We start from the raw sequence: 16786 nt of genomic DNA, 5'->3' as shown, positions 1-16786 counted from the left end.
TTGAAAAGAATTTAGAGACATGAGCATTTTTACCAAAATCAGCAGTGCCAAAATTGTTGGTACCCTAACAATCCAAAATAAATGCTACTGGATAATGAAGAATTATTTACACTTTACTTTTTAAGTTGATCAGAGTTTCTAGGAACATCTAACAGGATGTTCCTAGAACATCATTCAAATGTAATTGACACAGGGGCAGAATTTTTAGACCAGTGGTCACTAAACTGGATGAGGAACCACAAGTGTCCCTCGCTGACAGTGAACTATGTTAATCTTGACTCTATGCACAGTGAGCGAGTGAGCGAGCAAACGAGTGTGTGAGCGAGTGATGTAACAAGGTTTAACATAAAAAACTGCTTTAGCAAATTTTGACTATAACAACTTAAACATTGATTACATCTGAAACCAAGGACATTTGTTTACTTGTTTACTGAGGCAACTGTGGCTTAGTGGGAAGAGTAATTGTCTAGCAATCCAAAAGTTGTGGGTTCGATTCTAGCTTCCTTTTGCCTCATGTCGATGTGCCACTGGGCAAGGCACTTAACCTCAAGTTCCCTAGTGATCTGCGTATGAATGTATGTGCGTTTCAGAGTGCAATTGGGTGAATATGGCTCTTGTGTGAAGTGCTTTGAGTGGTCGGTATGACTGGAAAGGCTCTATATAAGTTCAGTCAATTTATCATTTACCTTATTTATCCTTTTACATATTAATCTTGGCCTTAGAAATACTACGTTATTTCTAATTGTAAATAGTCAAATAACATAACAAATATGACAAGAACTCAATGCTGCTGTAATACCTTTACTTTGCAAGAGAGCGAGGGACACTTGTCATTTCTGTTCTGGTACATCCTCTGATAAATTTCAAATCAAGCAGCATTGCTACATTTAAACTTGACATGCCTGCTTATCCCTACACCAGCATCTACCTGCAGGCTCTGATTTGTGGGGCTGATATTTACCCTTCACTTCCCAATATCTCTGCACAAATGTATTCTGCAAGGCGTGAGGAGGTCAGATCCTACAGGCCATACTGTATGTTTGTAAGATTGTTGTAAGGATATGTGCACTCATTCAAGCAGGAAACCTGAATGTTAAATTGCCGTCATTTTGATGTAAAGAAATGTCTAGAGCGCTCAATTCCTCTTTAAGCTATATCTCCTTATTTTATACAAATTTGACAATGTGAGTATGGAAAAAAAAAGATTGCATTCTTTCATTAATTGCAATTATTATACACAGCGCATATATATGACTGTTTCCAGTTAATAAATTGTTTACATTTAAAAATAACTGATGATATGATCAGTGAAAACTGTGACACTTGACGCGTGACTGACAGATTAATCTACATGACATACAGTCATACATACATCAATGCACGCATTAATCACTCCACCAGTGCATGGACTGCAACCTTCCAAGCAAGCAGTAAATCACAGAGATTTATCTTGGAGACACATCCTCATGCAGGAAATATTACTGTCTGTATGAGGAAGGAAAAAGGTCCTACTTTTAAAATATATTTCATTTTTTTGCTAACATCAGTCATATCAAAGTTATCTAAATTAAATATGTGGGCTTGGGTGGTACCATGTGTGTCTTCTCCAATATTAGTCATATTTTGCATTTTTGACACCTCTTTTTTCTTAGTGTGAGCGTGTGTTGGAATATTTGTGTACTGAATGTGGCTGTCAGAGGGGTTCATGCTGGGAAGAGGCATTTTTAGAAACAGATAAAATAGTGAAGCTTGACAGCACATGCACATGTGCAAACACAGATACTCAAACATGTACACACACACGCGCGGACACACAAACACACAATGCAGATAATGAACGCTGAAGTGACTTCAGAAAACTAACGTCAACCATATGTCAACTCGCTACCAACACTACCAAATAAACAAAGTGAACAACTTGATGATTGAGGATAAGGAAATGAAAACCAAAAGATTCTTTTTTCTAAGAGGCGTGATTCTTACTTGTTTTTAACTTGCATGTTAAGCTCAATACACAAACATTATAAAGTGTGGCACTTTAAAGTCTATTAAATATATAAATGATAAATAACTAATATAATCTAACTAGGTCATTAAGTAACTCTAGATGGAAAACACCAAAAGCGGGTTTGAATTTAAGATTTTCTCTTTTTCTATTCAGTCCCTTGTCATTTGTACAGTTGACCTAAAAAAAAAAGCAACAAACCTCAGTGGCATCATTACAATATCTCGTGGTGTGTTTGTTGTCACAAAGTTTTATATTATTAATCACATTTTTGAATCTTCTAATCATATTTCAGGTTTTTGGGACGAATGTAAATGATAACAAAAATGATCAGCATGGTGAAAACTTCAAATGAGCTTGTCAGTTCTGACCTAACCCATATGCAAGATTAATTTCTTTTTCATTTTATTCATTAACTATTGTTTTGGTTGATTGCCCTTATTTATAGTTCTTGCAAAAAGCATTTCCGCTTTACAGATTTTTTTCGGTTTTTACTTTTGCCAAATAACATTTAATAAGGGATAAAAGAGCTAAACCTGATTCTATGTGGAAACATACACAGACCCTTTGTTAAATCATGAATTAATAGTGATTAACTACACTTTTGTTAGTTAAATTTCAGACTGCAATCAAAAAATCAAGTTGCTTCTGGTCGATTTCTGCTGTTTGGGCATTAAAGTAACTTGGTTGTAGTTTCTTGCCTCGACCATTATCACCTTTTAACTAATAAAACAACTATATTACAGACCATGAGAGCCTGAACACATCCTACATAAACAATTAGTGAGCATTTTTGCAGTCCAGTCTTTGTGATAAGTATATTGCGTAAAGTAAAAATGTAACAAAGATAAATATGGGATGTTTTGTGCAGCCTATTGGAACAGGTTAAAAAACAGTTCCAAGGCTTTGGGACTTCAGCTAACCACAGTGAGATCCATTATCCACAAATAAAGAAAACATGGAAGAGCAGTGAACCACCCCAGCAGTGGCCTGCCTATCAGAATTACTCACACAGAGCACATCTACAACTTATACAGGAAAACACAAAAGAACCCAAAAGAATATTGAAAGCACTGCGTACCTCACTTGCCAAACTTAAGGTTAGTGTTCATGATTCAACAAAAACAAAAAGATTAGGAAAAAATGGCATCTATGGGAGAGTTCCAAAGAAAAAAAAAATTTCTAACCAAAAAAACCCCACAAAGCACCATCTCACAATGGAGCTAAATTTAAACAAAACAGAGAAGGAATTCTGTCACAGTGACAAAAAATATACTTATTGCCTGGTTTGGTAAATAGCTCATAGCAAGTCATGCTGCCAATGGTTGCACAACACCTTTATATATATATATATATATATATATTTTTTTTTTATATATATATATTTTTAAATCATTTTTCAGTGATTTTCAGTGCATACAGCATCGTACGTTCTATAAAGCAATACATAATAGGAATACACACAAAAAACTTAAGGAAAGGGGCATAAGAAAGATTATTTGTGATTTGCTCCCATGAAGCACGTTGTATTTTGTTGACCATTGTCAGCAACCTTGTCAATAAGGTTTAGCTTTCCCAAACTGCTGCTGACATCACCAGGAAACTCGCTGCAGGACATCTGACCCCGGAAAAAGTGAACATAGCATTGTGTGAGTATTGCAACAATAGCAAACAGTGTTAGTAGGCTTTCCATAATGCCTAAAGCTTCAGCAGTCACTGCTACTTGAGAAAGAAAGAAAACTATGTTTTTGTGTGTTTATGTAGACATGATGGTAAAAAAATAAGAAATTGACATTCTTAACACATAATTACAGGTTAAAGTTGGTTGTATAGAAATCAGCTGAATGTTCTCACGTGTGCATGTTTTTATTCTTGTTCAGTTGTGTGACAGTAATACTGCAGGAGATTTTTAGGCCATCAGTTGTGTGTAATGCAAGCTGGCATGGTGATGTGTGTGTCTGGGCTCGTGCGTGTGTGTGAACTGAAAGCTAGCGTGATGATGTACTCTGTCACAGTAGGAACCAGAGGGTATGGCTTTATTAGAGCTACCCTCTGACCAAACTTAAAGTGACACACATACATATACAGACTACAATACACGGTCGAACTTACTTGTACTTTTCATGCTGTTTATCTGCAATAAAACTTGTAATGGCAGGACTGCAACTTGCCATCATTCATCCATCTGTGCTGGAACTAAAGGCTTTGGGCTACCGAACAATACAGTTTTAGTTCATGCTGAAATATATCTGTAGCATTGCTGTTCAAAACTTGCCTTAAGATATTTTACCCCTTTTGTGGTCTTTATTATTATATATCAAAATTCTGGATAGTGGGTTACCAAAAAATATATATTTTTTCTTACAGTGTCCTGTCCGCTCAGAATTTTTGTCTGAGTGCCAAGAAAAAGCCCAACAGATTTACTTTCACAAGTGCAGCATTACAGCTAATGCTTCCAAAAACACTACCAAAAAAGATTTAATTAAATATGATAACAGTGAATAGGGCTGGTAAGCAGGAAATATATTATGGTGGAACACTGTCATTATCATGATCTGTTTACTACTTTGTGAACTTGTTTACTAAGATCTATGTCAGGTATGGGCATACATAGCATTGAATGCATAACACCTGAAATGTTGTAGTATATCAAATTTTGCATCTATGCTCTCGTCTCTCGTACTCGTCGTCTTCCGCTTATCCGGGACCGGGTCGCGGGGGCAGCAGACTCAGCAGAGGTGCCCAGACGTCCCTCTCTCCAGACACCTCCAGCTCCTCCGGGTGGAGCCCAAGGCGTTCCCAGGCCAGCTGAGAGACATAGTCCCTCCAGCGTGTCCTGGGCCGTCCCCTGGGACTCCTCCCGGTGGGACGTGCCTGGAACACCTCCCGAGGAAGGCGTCCAGGAGGCATCCGGTATAGATGCCCGAGCCACCTCAACTGGCTCCTCTCGATGTGGAGGAGCAGCGGCTCTACTCCGAGCTCCTCCCGGATGGCCGAGCTCCTCACCCTAACTCTAAGGGAGTGCCCGGCCACCCTACGGAGGAAGCTCATTTCAGCCGCTTGTATCCGGGATCTCGTTCTTTCGGTCATGACCCAAAGTTCATGGCCATAGGTGAGGGTAGGAACGTAGAGCGACCGGTAAATCGAAAGCTTCGCTTTTCGGCTCAGCTCTCTTCACCACAATGGACCGGCACAGCGCCCCCATTACTGTGGCAGCTGCACCGATCCGTCTGTTGATCTCCCGCTCCATTCTTCCCTCACTCGTGAACAAGACCCCAAGATACTTAAACTCCTCCACTTGAGGCAGGAACTCCCCTCCAACCTGAAGAGGACAAGCCACCCTTTTCCGGTCGAGAACCATGGCCTCGGACTTGGAGGAGCTGATCCTCATCCCAGCCGCTTCACACTCGGCTGCGAACCGCCCCAGCACATGCTGTAGGTCGTGGCTAGAGGGGGCCAGCAGGACCATGTCATCTGCAAAAAGAAGAGACGAAATCCACTGGTCCCCAAACCAGACCCCCTCCGGCCCTTGGCTGCGTCTAGAAATCCTGTCCATAAAAGTTATGAACAGGACCGGTGACAAAGGGCAGCCCTGCCGGAGTCCAACATGCACCGGGAACAGGTCCGACTTAGTGCCGGTAATGCGGACCAAACTCCTGCTCCGCTCGTACAGGGACTGGATGGCCCCTAATAAAGGGCCCCCGATTCCATACTCCTGGAGCACCCCCCACAGGGCATCACGAGGGACACAGTCGAATGCCTTCTCCAGGTCCACAAAACACATGTGAACCGGTTGGGCAAACTCCCATGAACCCTTGAGCACCCTGTAGAGGGTATAGAGCTGGTCCAGTGTTCCACAGCCGGGACGAAAACCACACTGCTCCTCCTGAAGCCGAGGTTCGACTATCGGCCGGACTCTCCTCACCAATACCCTGGCGTAGGCCTTACCAGGAAGGCTGAGGAGTGTGATCCCCCTGTAGTTGGAACACACCCTCCGGTCCCTCTTCTTATGGAGGGGGACCACCACCCCAGTCTGCCAGTCCAGAGGCAATGTCCCCGACCGCCACGCAATGTTGAAGAGGCGTGTCAACCATGACAGCCCTACAACATCCAGAGACTTGAGGTACTCAGGGCGGATCTCATCCACCCCCGAAGCCTTGCCACCGCGGAGCTTTTTAACCACCTCGGTGACTTCAGCCTGGGTGATGAAAGAATCCAACCCCGAGTCCCCAACCTCTGTTTCCACCACGGAATGCGTGATGGCAGGATTGAGGAGATCCTCGAAGTACTCTTTCCACCGCCCAATAATGTCCTCAGTCGAGGTCAGCAGTCTCCCACCCCCACTATAAACAGTGTTGGCGAAGCACTGCTTCCCCTTCCTGAGGCGCCAGACGGTTTGCCAGAATCGCTTCGAGGCCAACCGGTAGTCCTTCTCCATGGCCTCACCGAACTCCTCCCAGGCCCGAGTTTTTGCCTTTGCCACAGCCCGGGCCGCAGCACGCTTGGCCTCACGGTACCCGTCAGCCGCCTCAACATCTATGCGGTTCTTTGCTAATGTGATGTTGCATACATTAACATTGTGATAATTATTGTTATCTAATATATATTTCCGTTGTAACAGGAAACTAGCCATGGGGCAGTTACCAGTATCAAGGTATACATCTGTTTTAACAAGCTATGGCTAACAAATGTTCAGCCATATTGTTCCTACTGTTTAAAGTAAATAAATGGTTTTTCTGTTCGTGTATAGAGTATAGGGTATAGAGCATCCTTCCTCACTTGTTGCTGCACAGATTGTCACTACTACACGTTGAACTCGTTAACAATAACTACACGTTTGGCTGCGTGGAAACATTTTCAGTTGTAAAAATCACGGACAGTTAATAAATGCAATAGATACTATAAATGTTATTCTCTCTTCTGCATCGTCTCATTTCTTTGAGGTATAAATGTAAGCTTGTTCTAACAAAGATTGTAAAGTATGATAATAACTGGTGCCAAGTGCACTGGATGAGCTAGATAGTTGCACATACTATAAAGTATTATTACTGCAAATGTCCAGGCCCCTATATGTGTTCCCATCATGGTAATTCCTATGAAAATGTGTGATGTATTGTTTTTTACAATTAGAAACCCAACTCCATTTCACGTTAGCCTCATAGACATCTTGTCAATGCTAGATCATCTCTGTGTGACAAACACAACTTAGCTAATTTAATGCAATTATTGGGCTTTAAAGATGAAACCTTATTTAGTGTTCTAATGTCAAATCTTCAAAACATCAACAATTTATCATACATTTCTATGATTTTGCTTCCTCCATCTTCTCTTCTTTAGAATCTTATCTTGTACATGACTCTTCAAGTAATACCCTATTCTGCAGCACTCTCTCTCTGGCCTCAATTTCATAATAAATAAATATTAACGAGTAAAATAGTCAAAGCAAAAATTTCACTATTTTAGCTTGAGTATGTCCATATTAATGGCCATCATCCTGCAGGAGCCCTATATTTCCAACATGCATGCATTTTAAGAAAATAAACATATTCCCCGTTTCTTTGATTTCTATCTGGCTCTCATCCCCCATCTCATCCCCAGTCTGATATTTTTGATTTCTAATAAATAAACATGAGACTGCTTTCCCTCAACATGCATACTTGGAGTCTCTGTTCTTTTATTGTGATATCTTTCTAACGACAACATCAACAATAACCCTTAAACCTGTAAAACCCTCTTTGGTGGCTGTGATTGTAAGCAGAAAGCAGTTCCATCCTGAATGAACCTCGATTCGTTTGTAGATTGGTCTTTTTTTTCCAGTTTATACATACGTCTCCTGCTGTGCAGATTCTTCACCTCTCTCGTCTTTGCCTTTTCATGTTTTCAAAAATGACGTTCCAGATAAACAGTAGCCACTTATTTATTCTTCACAGAAACGTGTGGCCAACTCTGACAGATTTTGTTGATCAAAGAAAATAAGAAATCGATTTATTTCCAGAGGGAATTGGAATCCACAATTGCGACAGAAATGGGGTCAAGTGACACTGACAGCTGAGGCGCCAACACTGGACATTGTGAGAGCTCCATTATGTGAGGTACATTATTTAATATTCATATTCATGGTGCTCGCTTCAGCTTTGATTTGTTATTTCTTCTTCCTCTGTCATCTCTATGCAGAATAATAAACATGACTCCACTGGGCTGTTTACATATTCGGACATGTTCTTCATTCTGATGTGGATATCCTTCGAATAATGAGCCGACTATTTACATTTAACTTTTTCACCATTCACTCTTCTCTTTACTCCCCCAGTCTCTGGTTTCCCCCCACTCTTTAACTGTCACTCCCAGATCATTCTCCCCAAATCTCCTTCTCCTTTACCCCCCTCTCACTCTTCCCTGCTCTGTCTCTCCCTGGGAGATGAATTGAATATGTAAGCCATTGAAAATGAATGAATAAAGCATCCCATCTCAAACACACATTGGTGACACCTTATTAACCACATGTCAGAAGCACATGACAGCTAAAGCCCACACACAGTTTCCTATCCACACACACCCGCCTACAGCCCACACATGTACACACAGACAACAATGGAGTTAACTCACACAAAGACAGCGCGTGTGCACACACATTCAACCGCAAGACTGGCAAACGTGGATCTACTGTACATAAGCTCACACATGAGCTATGCTCATTAGTAAACGTTGTGGTAATGACTGACATTTAATCAGTGAGACTCAGAGGACCTGCACTTGATTGGAAGGGAATCTGACATTCCAAAAGTCATAAAAAAGACTGTTGTTTAAAATTTAAATAATAGAAAAGCAAAATAGCAAAAGAGAAGACACAGACCATTTCCTGAGACATTCAGGTGTATGGCAACCCTTGATGTGTTAAACACTGTATATATTTATATATTTTACATTGTGGACCCAACAAGCTTATTAGTAAAAAAGACAACAAAATGACTGCGTGCAATTTTGTCATGCTTTATGGGACCTTAGGACTGGTTTTTAGTTCTAAAGCTTTGTCATGATAAGACATGGGCTGTAATGAGATTTTCATGGAATGATATCCTTAAATAAAAATACCAAGATTTCACAGTATCACAGTAGTAGAACCAAGATTTAAAGCAAAAACGTGTAACATTATTTTGTTGCTTTTACTTAAATCCAAAAAATGGCAAATTTTTCTACTGCTGTTAAAATAATATATTGCTCTGGTGTTGTCAACATCTATTACATCGATTAATTGTTATTTATTTTACTTAGGAAATAATTTAGTATAAAACAAACTTAATTTATTACCACTTTATAAGTAGCCATGCTTATTTTGTATACTTTTTAACAGTTTTCTGCTGTTTATCTCACACCAGGAGTCTAACAAGCTTTTATTAGCTGTTTAATTAGTCAGGCAACTGGCTGTTTAAAAGCTTTAGTTTTTAAGCTGTTAGCATATTGTTGTTGCAAATTGGCTTTTAAGTGCCAGGGGTTTTAATGCAGCCCTGTATCCCACTAGTGCCAGTTGTTGTATATTCTACACATAGTGAGGATCATACTGGAAGCACGTTATTTCCATCTAGGGGTCAGACTCATGCCCAGTTAAATCTACTCTGGCTATTCTGCATACTAAATACCTAAATTTATACCTAGTATTTGTACTATATTCAAATTAACTATCTCCACTTAATTTAATTTGTTTGATTGCAAAAAAAAAAACCAAATAATTCAGTTTTCTAATTGATGTTTTAAGTAAAATCAGTGAGTAAGGGGTTAACATGAGAGATGGGTGGTGCTCCTTTAGTTTCCACATCATGACTCTCACAACCAGAAATAAAGGTAAATCTCAAAATATAAGAATATTGTAAGAAAGTTCAATATTTTCTGTCTCTCATTTTAGAAATAGTGAAACTCATATCTTTTATAGATTCATTACACATAAAGTGAAATGTTTTAAGCTGTTATTTCTTGTAATTTGATGATTATGGATTACAGGTAATAAAAATCATGTTACGTTAATAATCAATTTATATTGCATTGTAACCTGAATCGTAATTACATCAAATTGTGAAGTGCATTGAGATTCTCATGCCATAATAGAAATATTAATGAACATGCAGAAAGGGTTGGAAAGCCTTTAGTTTCAGAAGCAATAATCATCAAAGGTGACTCACAAGGCAAAAACAAAGATAAAAAAAAATCAAAATCAAAAAACTTACGAATAAGGCAAAAATGTTTCCTAATATCTCACCTCTCACAATAAGACCTGCAAAGTTAGACACTCCGGAGCCACGCTCCGACTGGGTGACACACCGATACAAATCTTGATCCTGATTAGTTACTTCTTTGAGGTGAAAGGAGGCGGCAAAACGTCTATGGTTGATATTTTTGGTCTGAGCCACAGGAATATCCTCTCCGTTTCTCCTCTGGAGAAGAGACAAAATAAACACACAGATAAATAACATGTTGCAGAGGCTGGAATAGTTTAAGTGACTTGCTCAAGGTCACAAGTCAGTACTGGACCACACAAACCAACACACACACTCTCAACCCCTTTTGCCTCACTGAAGGCAGGATTAAAGGTCATAACTACAATATAGCAATAATGAAATCAGCAGCTATTAACCTTTGATCGTGTCAGCTGCTAGATGTATAGCCTACAGTCACAGTGAGTATGTGTGTGTCTTAGTGTGCAACTCTTTGTCTTTAACTCTTTAAAAAGGGACTTATCATTCTGCAGAATGTCACTCTGAGCAAACGGTTTTCTTTGTTTTTATACTTTTATCTGTTATATCTTTATATCATTTATCTGAGACTGTCTACATTATTCGGGATCAGTTTGTAACTGTTGGGGATTTAGTCAGAACTGACTTCTTTGAAAAGTCATGACCCTGCAATGAAATGAAAATTAGTCTTTAAAGTCTATGTCCACGAGCTGGACTACCTGTTTAAATTTAGGACTAAGCTTAAGCCTTTCCTTTTTGAGTGTCTTAGGTTTTCTCTTTACAGACAATCTCTGCAGTTATGCTGCTATAGGCTGTGGATACCGGGAGGCACTATTTTCCTGTTTTTCCCCCTTATACTCTCCAATTATAGATTATTTGCATTTAAAGCTGCTATGAATATTTTGTAATATTTCTGTTTTTCTCGCAATAGAAGCAATACCTCGTATATGTTTACCATGTATATGTTTAGTTGTGACATCTTCCTGGATGGGGCATCAGCTGAGTTATTGCTGCCGATTATTCTCTTTACTCTCCCTCTCTAAATGACACTGGCCCGTCGTTCTGTATTTAACCTGTGTGTCTCCAAAACAAAGCAACTGAAGGAGCCATGGCTACCAGTAACCACTGCATATGCTAATCTGTTTCCATTCCATAGATTTTACACTTACTATGTTTCTCTCCTAGATAAAGCCAATAAACGTTCTACTGCTGCCATTAACTTTTGCTTTAACATAGAATGTACTCCTATACCAATGCCTCTGCGTGTTTTTTTTTTGAGTCTGCTCTGTTTTCTGAAACCTCCAGAAGGCCTTTCACACTGAGCCAGGTCCTACTGGACGTTTGTTCATGTTAAGAGAGTCTTTCCTTTCCACTGTTGCCGGATGCAAACTTAGTATAAGAGATTGCTATAAAGTTAGCAAGTCACTACAATCAACCTTTTGCCACATGCCTGCTCATGAATGGAAGAATTGTTAAAATTGTCATTGACCTCATGCAATTAGCAGGGTTCTGACAACAAATTTCTAAAAAATAAACTGGCTTTGTCAGTCAGTCATTGTCTACAGCTTATTCCATAGTGGGTCACGGGGGAGCTGGTGCCTATCTCCAGCAGTCTATGGGCGAGAGGCAGGGTACACCCTGGACAGGTCGCCAGTCCATCGCAGGGCAACACACAACCATGCACACACTCATTCATACACCTAAGGGCAATTTGGAGTGACCAATTAACCTAACTGGCATGTCTTTGGACTGTGGGAGGAAGCCGGATTACCCGGTGAGAACCCACGCATGCACGGGGAGAACATGCAAACTCCATGCAGAAAGACCCCCGGCCCGGAATTGAACCCAGGACCTTCTTGCTGCAAGGCAACAGTGCTACCAACTGTGCCACCGTGCACTGTTGCCTTGCAGCAAGAAGGTCCTGGGTTCGATTCCCGGCCTGGGGTCTTTCTGCATGGAGTTTGCATGTTCTCCCCGTGTATGCGTGGGTTCTCACCGGGTACTCCGGCTTCCTCCCACAGTCCAAAGACATGCCTGTTAGGTTAATTGGTAACTCTAAATTGCCCTTAGGTGTATGAATGAGTGTGTGTGTGGTTGTTTGTGTGTTGCCCTGCGATGGACTGGCAACCTGTCCAGGGTGTACCCTGCCTCTCGCCCATAGACTGCTGGAGATAGGCACCAGCTCCCCTGCGACCCACTATGGAATAAGCGGTAAACTGGCTTTGTTTATTTTATAAATAAACTGAATTGAAACGGAAGACTTAAAGACAACTGTCAAGCCAGCCAAGTACACAAAAAGGAAACTTTAATGTCAAATGATAAGAAAATTGTCAGTTTGGGGTTCAATACTTATTCTCTTTGATATAGGTACAACTTTGCCAGTAGATTGTTTTCCCATTTTTAAAAACTGTCTCAAAGTAAAGAAATGCACAAAATCATGCTGAAGTAGGGTAGGAACAAAGATGTTAAATAACTGTAGGTAAAAAACAAACAAACATGTTTTATTTGCACCCTTAGGGAAGATGCGCGTGAAGTCTTAAAATAAATTCTTCCTTTAATGAAGAACAACAAAATCATGGTGAAAGAAACGCTACAGTTTTCTAATAGTAAACTTTGGAAATATATTTATCTCCCTTACCATCCTCACCGTTGGGAAAACAAACGAGGGCCCTCATCTAGCTTAGTTTGTTGCAGTTTCAATTGCTTTTACCTTTTTAGTTTCTGCTCTAAAGATACTTACAGTAGATATGGGCACAGTTGGCTGAGTGTTATTTGTAGCCATTTTCTTTATCAAAATCAACACCCAAATACCTTAGTTGCATAGCATGCTGCATTGTCTTTCCAATTTTTAAGACAGGCTAAGAAATGGACATCCTTGACTTAATATTTCTAAATTCCTTGACAATCTGATCAACTTAAAAAAGTAAATATAAAAAAGGCTTGGATTAAATTTATTTAATAGGAAAGTGCAAACAATTATATCCTAACATTGGTTAATGGGAACGCCCCCAAACACACTGAAAGAATAAATTGTTAAAACGTTTTACATATTATAACCTGAGGTGCTGTACTTTTGATTTGTCTTACAAAAATGATTTCTGCAACTAAAATAAACTGGAGACAAAAGAACATGTCTTTTATATTTTGTTTGTTTTTCACTTCTCTATTCCCCAAAAAAAATAATTAGAAATAAATCAAAAATTATGTATTGTTCATGACTTAATTAATAAAATATGTATTTAAAAAATACATGCAAAAGGAATCTAATTTTTTTTATCAATTTAATGAGTCAATATTCAAGCTACATAAGTTAGATTAAGAGGCATATATAAAAAGATTTTTTTTACTATAAATAATATAAAATTGTTAATAATCAATCTTTTAGATTCACTGCAGATAGTAGTCTGTGTTATATGTGGATTAAATAAACTTCCCCAAAGCATTGTTTACATCTGTGTGATTTCATATTGGTCTCTGAATATGACCTTACTTGTAACCAGAGTTTATTGTTCGACGTGTCTCTTCCTGTGGCAATACACTGAAATGTGGCATTTTGTCCGGCATTCACCTCCACATCCCCAAGACGCAGGAAATGAGGGGACTTATCTGAAAGGAAACGAGGTCAAAGAAATAGTTAATCATCTGTTTGTTCTTTTTTTTTATTTCATTCAATTTGACTGCTCAAAGTGTAAATGAGATACAAAATAGCCCAGGTTATTATGCTGTATACATTTCAAAATATTATATTTCATAATTTTTTTGCAATTGGATTTAGATTTAGAGTTGGAGAAAATCAAAAACTGAATTGCCATGAGTTAAAATAAAAATCACATCCAGTATACATAATTTCAACAGTAACCAATTCTTCACTACAATCCAATGAAATGAAATAAGCTATTTAGACCAGGAAAATGTATTTCAGTTATGATGTTTTCATTCTGGTGGTGTGATTGCAATCACAGATAGTAGCTCCTACGGTGACTGAAAACCCACACACATCCATGTGTTCATGCAAATGTGCACACACACACACACACACACACACACACACATACACAAAAACCTGTGTCCAGAAATGCAGCTGTGAGAATGAATGCTTCCACTGTGGAGACTAAGTACTAATTCCTTCTCAAATACTTGCTCCTTCCATTTAGGAGTCCTGCTGCCTTTATGGGCCTGAGGGTCCTCTTTTTGATATATTTTCAGGTTTGTGGTCTGGATCTGGGAATGTGTTTATATCAACAACCCTTAAAAGAGAGAGGAACCTCAGGGATACGGGAACGGTGCTAGACAGTTTATTTTTGTGACTTTTAATCAATAAAATGCATTAAGATACAGAATTGTCTTGAATGATTTCTGCTGCTATCAGACAGATGAACAAACTAAATTGTAATGGCTTTCTTGCTAACATGAGGAACCTCCAGGAACATGCCTGTGGCCTTAGATTAGCAGACCTCTCTGTTAACAGTGTGAGACTGTCGTCACAACTCTTTTTCGCCTCTAGCAGTGAGGAAACACTCAAGTGAGGAAAGAAGGGGACCTAAGACGTAGCCAGAATTTAAAATGGATTGTCGCTCCAATCTCTTTCCTGTCAGCACAGAGACAAGACAGTGACTGTTTGCTCTGTGTGTCTGTGCAACTGTGTGTGCTTCTGGGTTAAACTGGGAAGAAAATGCTGAGTGATCAGAATCTTCTCTCTCCATGATTGCCCTAATACTGTCTCATTTCCCGCTTCACCCTCTCCCATTCCCTCTGTCCTTGTTTTCCTTACTCACAGTCTCTCCATTTTTATTTCTCTATGCCTTGTCTCTCTTTTTGCTGCATCTGTCCTCTTCTGTGTCACCTTCCTACTTATCTACCCATTCAGCTGCATCAGAAACCATCCTAGGTACAGTCTAATTAGTGGCCAAAGCTATCAACCTCTATTCAGCGAACTAGGACTAATTGCCGGCATGATAATGACTCACCGCATGGATAGCTGAGCACCTGAATGTCATCTATGGCAATGAAGCCAGCTTTGCTGTCCGAAACCTCTGCTTCAAATATAACCTGAAAAGTAAAGGAGGCACATTTAGCTTTTATTATCTAGATTATTATCACTGTAATTCTATACAGACAATATATTTGTAGCATATATAAAGGCTATATTTAGCATTTTGTAATCCAAGACAGTAGCTTGCATAGTGTGAAAATGCTGACATAGTTACTTAAACACAACTTGCAAACAGAAGTCTGTGAAGAAGGCTGTTATAAGAATCATTCATATTCTCTGTAAACACATTTTGTTTTTATTAACAAATTGAATTTGTGTGTTGAATTGTTTAAATCTCTGCTGTGTGTGTTCTCTAAATGCAATAAAGCATTAGGATAGTCTTTAGATGTGTCCAAGTTCCATCTTACTAGTAAGTAAATATCTCTATGTTTTGCTGAGCATGCAAATGTCCACTCATTTCAAGCATGTGTTCAACAGGGAAAGTAAAACATGCGATACTCTGGCCCCCTAAAGACTGAAACAACCCATCTCTAAACTACAAGTTAATTTCTTAGCATTCTGCCATTAACCCTTTATGACCTACCATAGAACAAGTTCGCCAAAGCATATTTTTACATTTGTACATGCTGTAGAGCCATTTTTTGGAGCATTTCAATTTGCTATACATCAATACAACTCTTACATCCTAAATGTTAATATTTTGTATATAATAACTCCATATTAACTAAGTAAATTGCTAAAAAGTGCAATTAACCACCAGAAAAAGTTAAATTGTTTTCTTTCTTTTGCACATATTTTCCTAAATACAGAAATATCATAGCTGTATCCCTTAAAAATTGCAATGTAAAAAAGTTGCACAAAACCCTTTCAAACCACAAGGAATTTATTTGGAGTGTGTCCATAACTTCATTTCTGAAATACACAAATTTTTATGAACAAAAACGAACATAAAAGAGCACACATATATGTTCATAAGACCATCTTCAAACAATAAAAAGTGCAAAAAAACAACGAAAATGAAAGCGAAAGTACGAGCAAAGTTTACCCTGGAAAAACTACAACTTCTGGGGAAAAAAAAAGACCACTCCCGGGAAAAAACACCCGGGAAATGTCATCACTTCCGGTTGTTGTGGGCATTGGTGTGAAAGAAAACCATGTAATAGTTCATCCACCAATGTCATCACGCATATTCCGATGTAGGAAGTACACTGCGGTCTGGATTTTGATCTTTGTTTTATGCAATTTTTTACTGGATTTCTGCCACAGTTTCTGGAAAATAAAAACCGTACTCTGGCACACATGGTGAGTAGAATATTTAAGTTGAACTCTTCGGTTTCATTTGCAAAAAAAGTATTGTTCTAGCTTATTTGTTCGCAATTCTACAGGCGTTTAAAAATAGACATGCAAATGGGAGCGTTGGCGCTCCTGCCGGTTATAAGGAACAACGTAAACAACAACAACAAAAACAAGCAAAACACATTTATAGTTTAAAATGAAAGTAAATGATCTGCAAACAACATCTGGTTTTTCTTATCAAGTCTATTTGAATATTTTAAATGAAAA

At 39.0% G+C, this 16786-nt stretch overlaps 1 protein-coding gene across 15 annotated transcripts in view; it reads right to left on the bottom strand.

Annotated features, from left to right (window-relative positions):
• Nucleotides 1–16786, bottom strand: part of ptprk (protein tyrosine phosphatase receptor type K) — a 144580-nt gene that overhangs the window by 60354 nt on the left and 67440 nt on the right. For all 15 annotated transcript variants that reach the window (XM_047388776.1, XM_047388780.1, XM_047388779.1 and 12 more), the window contains 3 exons: nucleotides 15198–15279; nucleotides 13721–13836; nucleotides 10257–10431 (listed from right to left, as the gene is read on the bottom strand). In XM_047388776.1, the coding sequence (XP_047244732.1) occupies nucleotides 10257–10431; nucleotides 13721–13836; nucleotides 15198–15279 (373 nt within the window). The remainder of the gene's footprint in view (nucleotides 1–10256; nucleotides 10432–13720; nucleotides 13837–15197; nucleotides 15280–16786) is intronic.

This window comes from Girardinichthys multiradiatus, chromosome 15 (genome assembly GCF_021462225.1).
Source record: "Girardinichthys multiradiatus isolate DD_20200921_A chromosome 15, DD_fGirMul_XY1, whole genome shotgun sequence".
Lineage (NCBI taxonomy): Eukaryota > Metazoa > Chordata > Actinopteri > Cyprinodontiformes > Goodeidae > Girardinichthys > Girardinichthys multiradiatus.
Note: the sequence above shows the minus strand (reverse complement) of the source record. Positions and strands in the feature narration are given on the sequence as shown.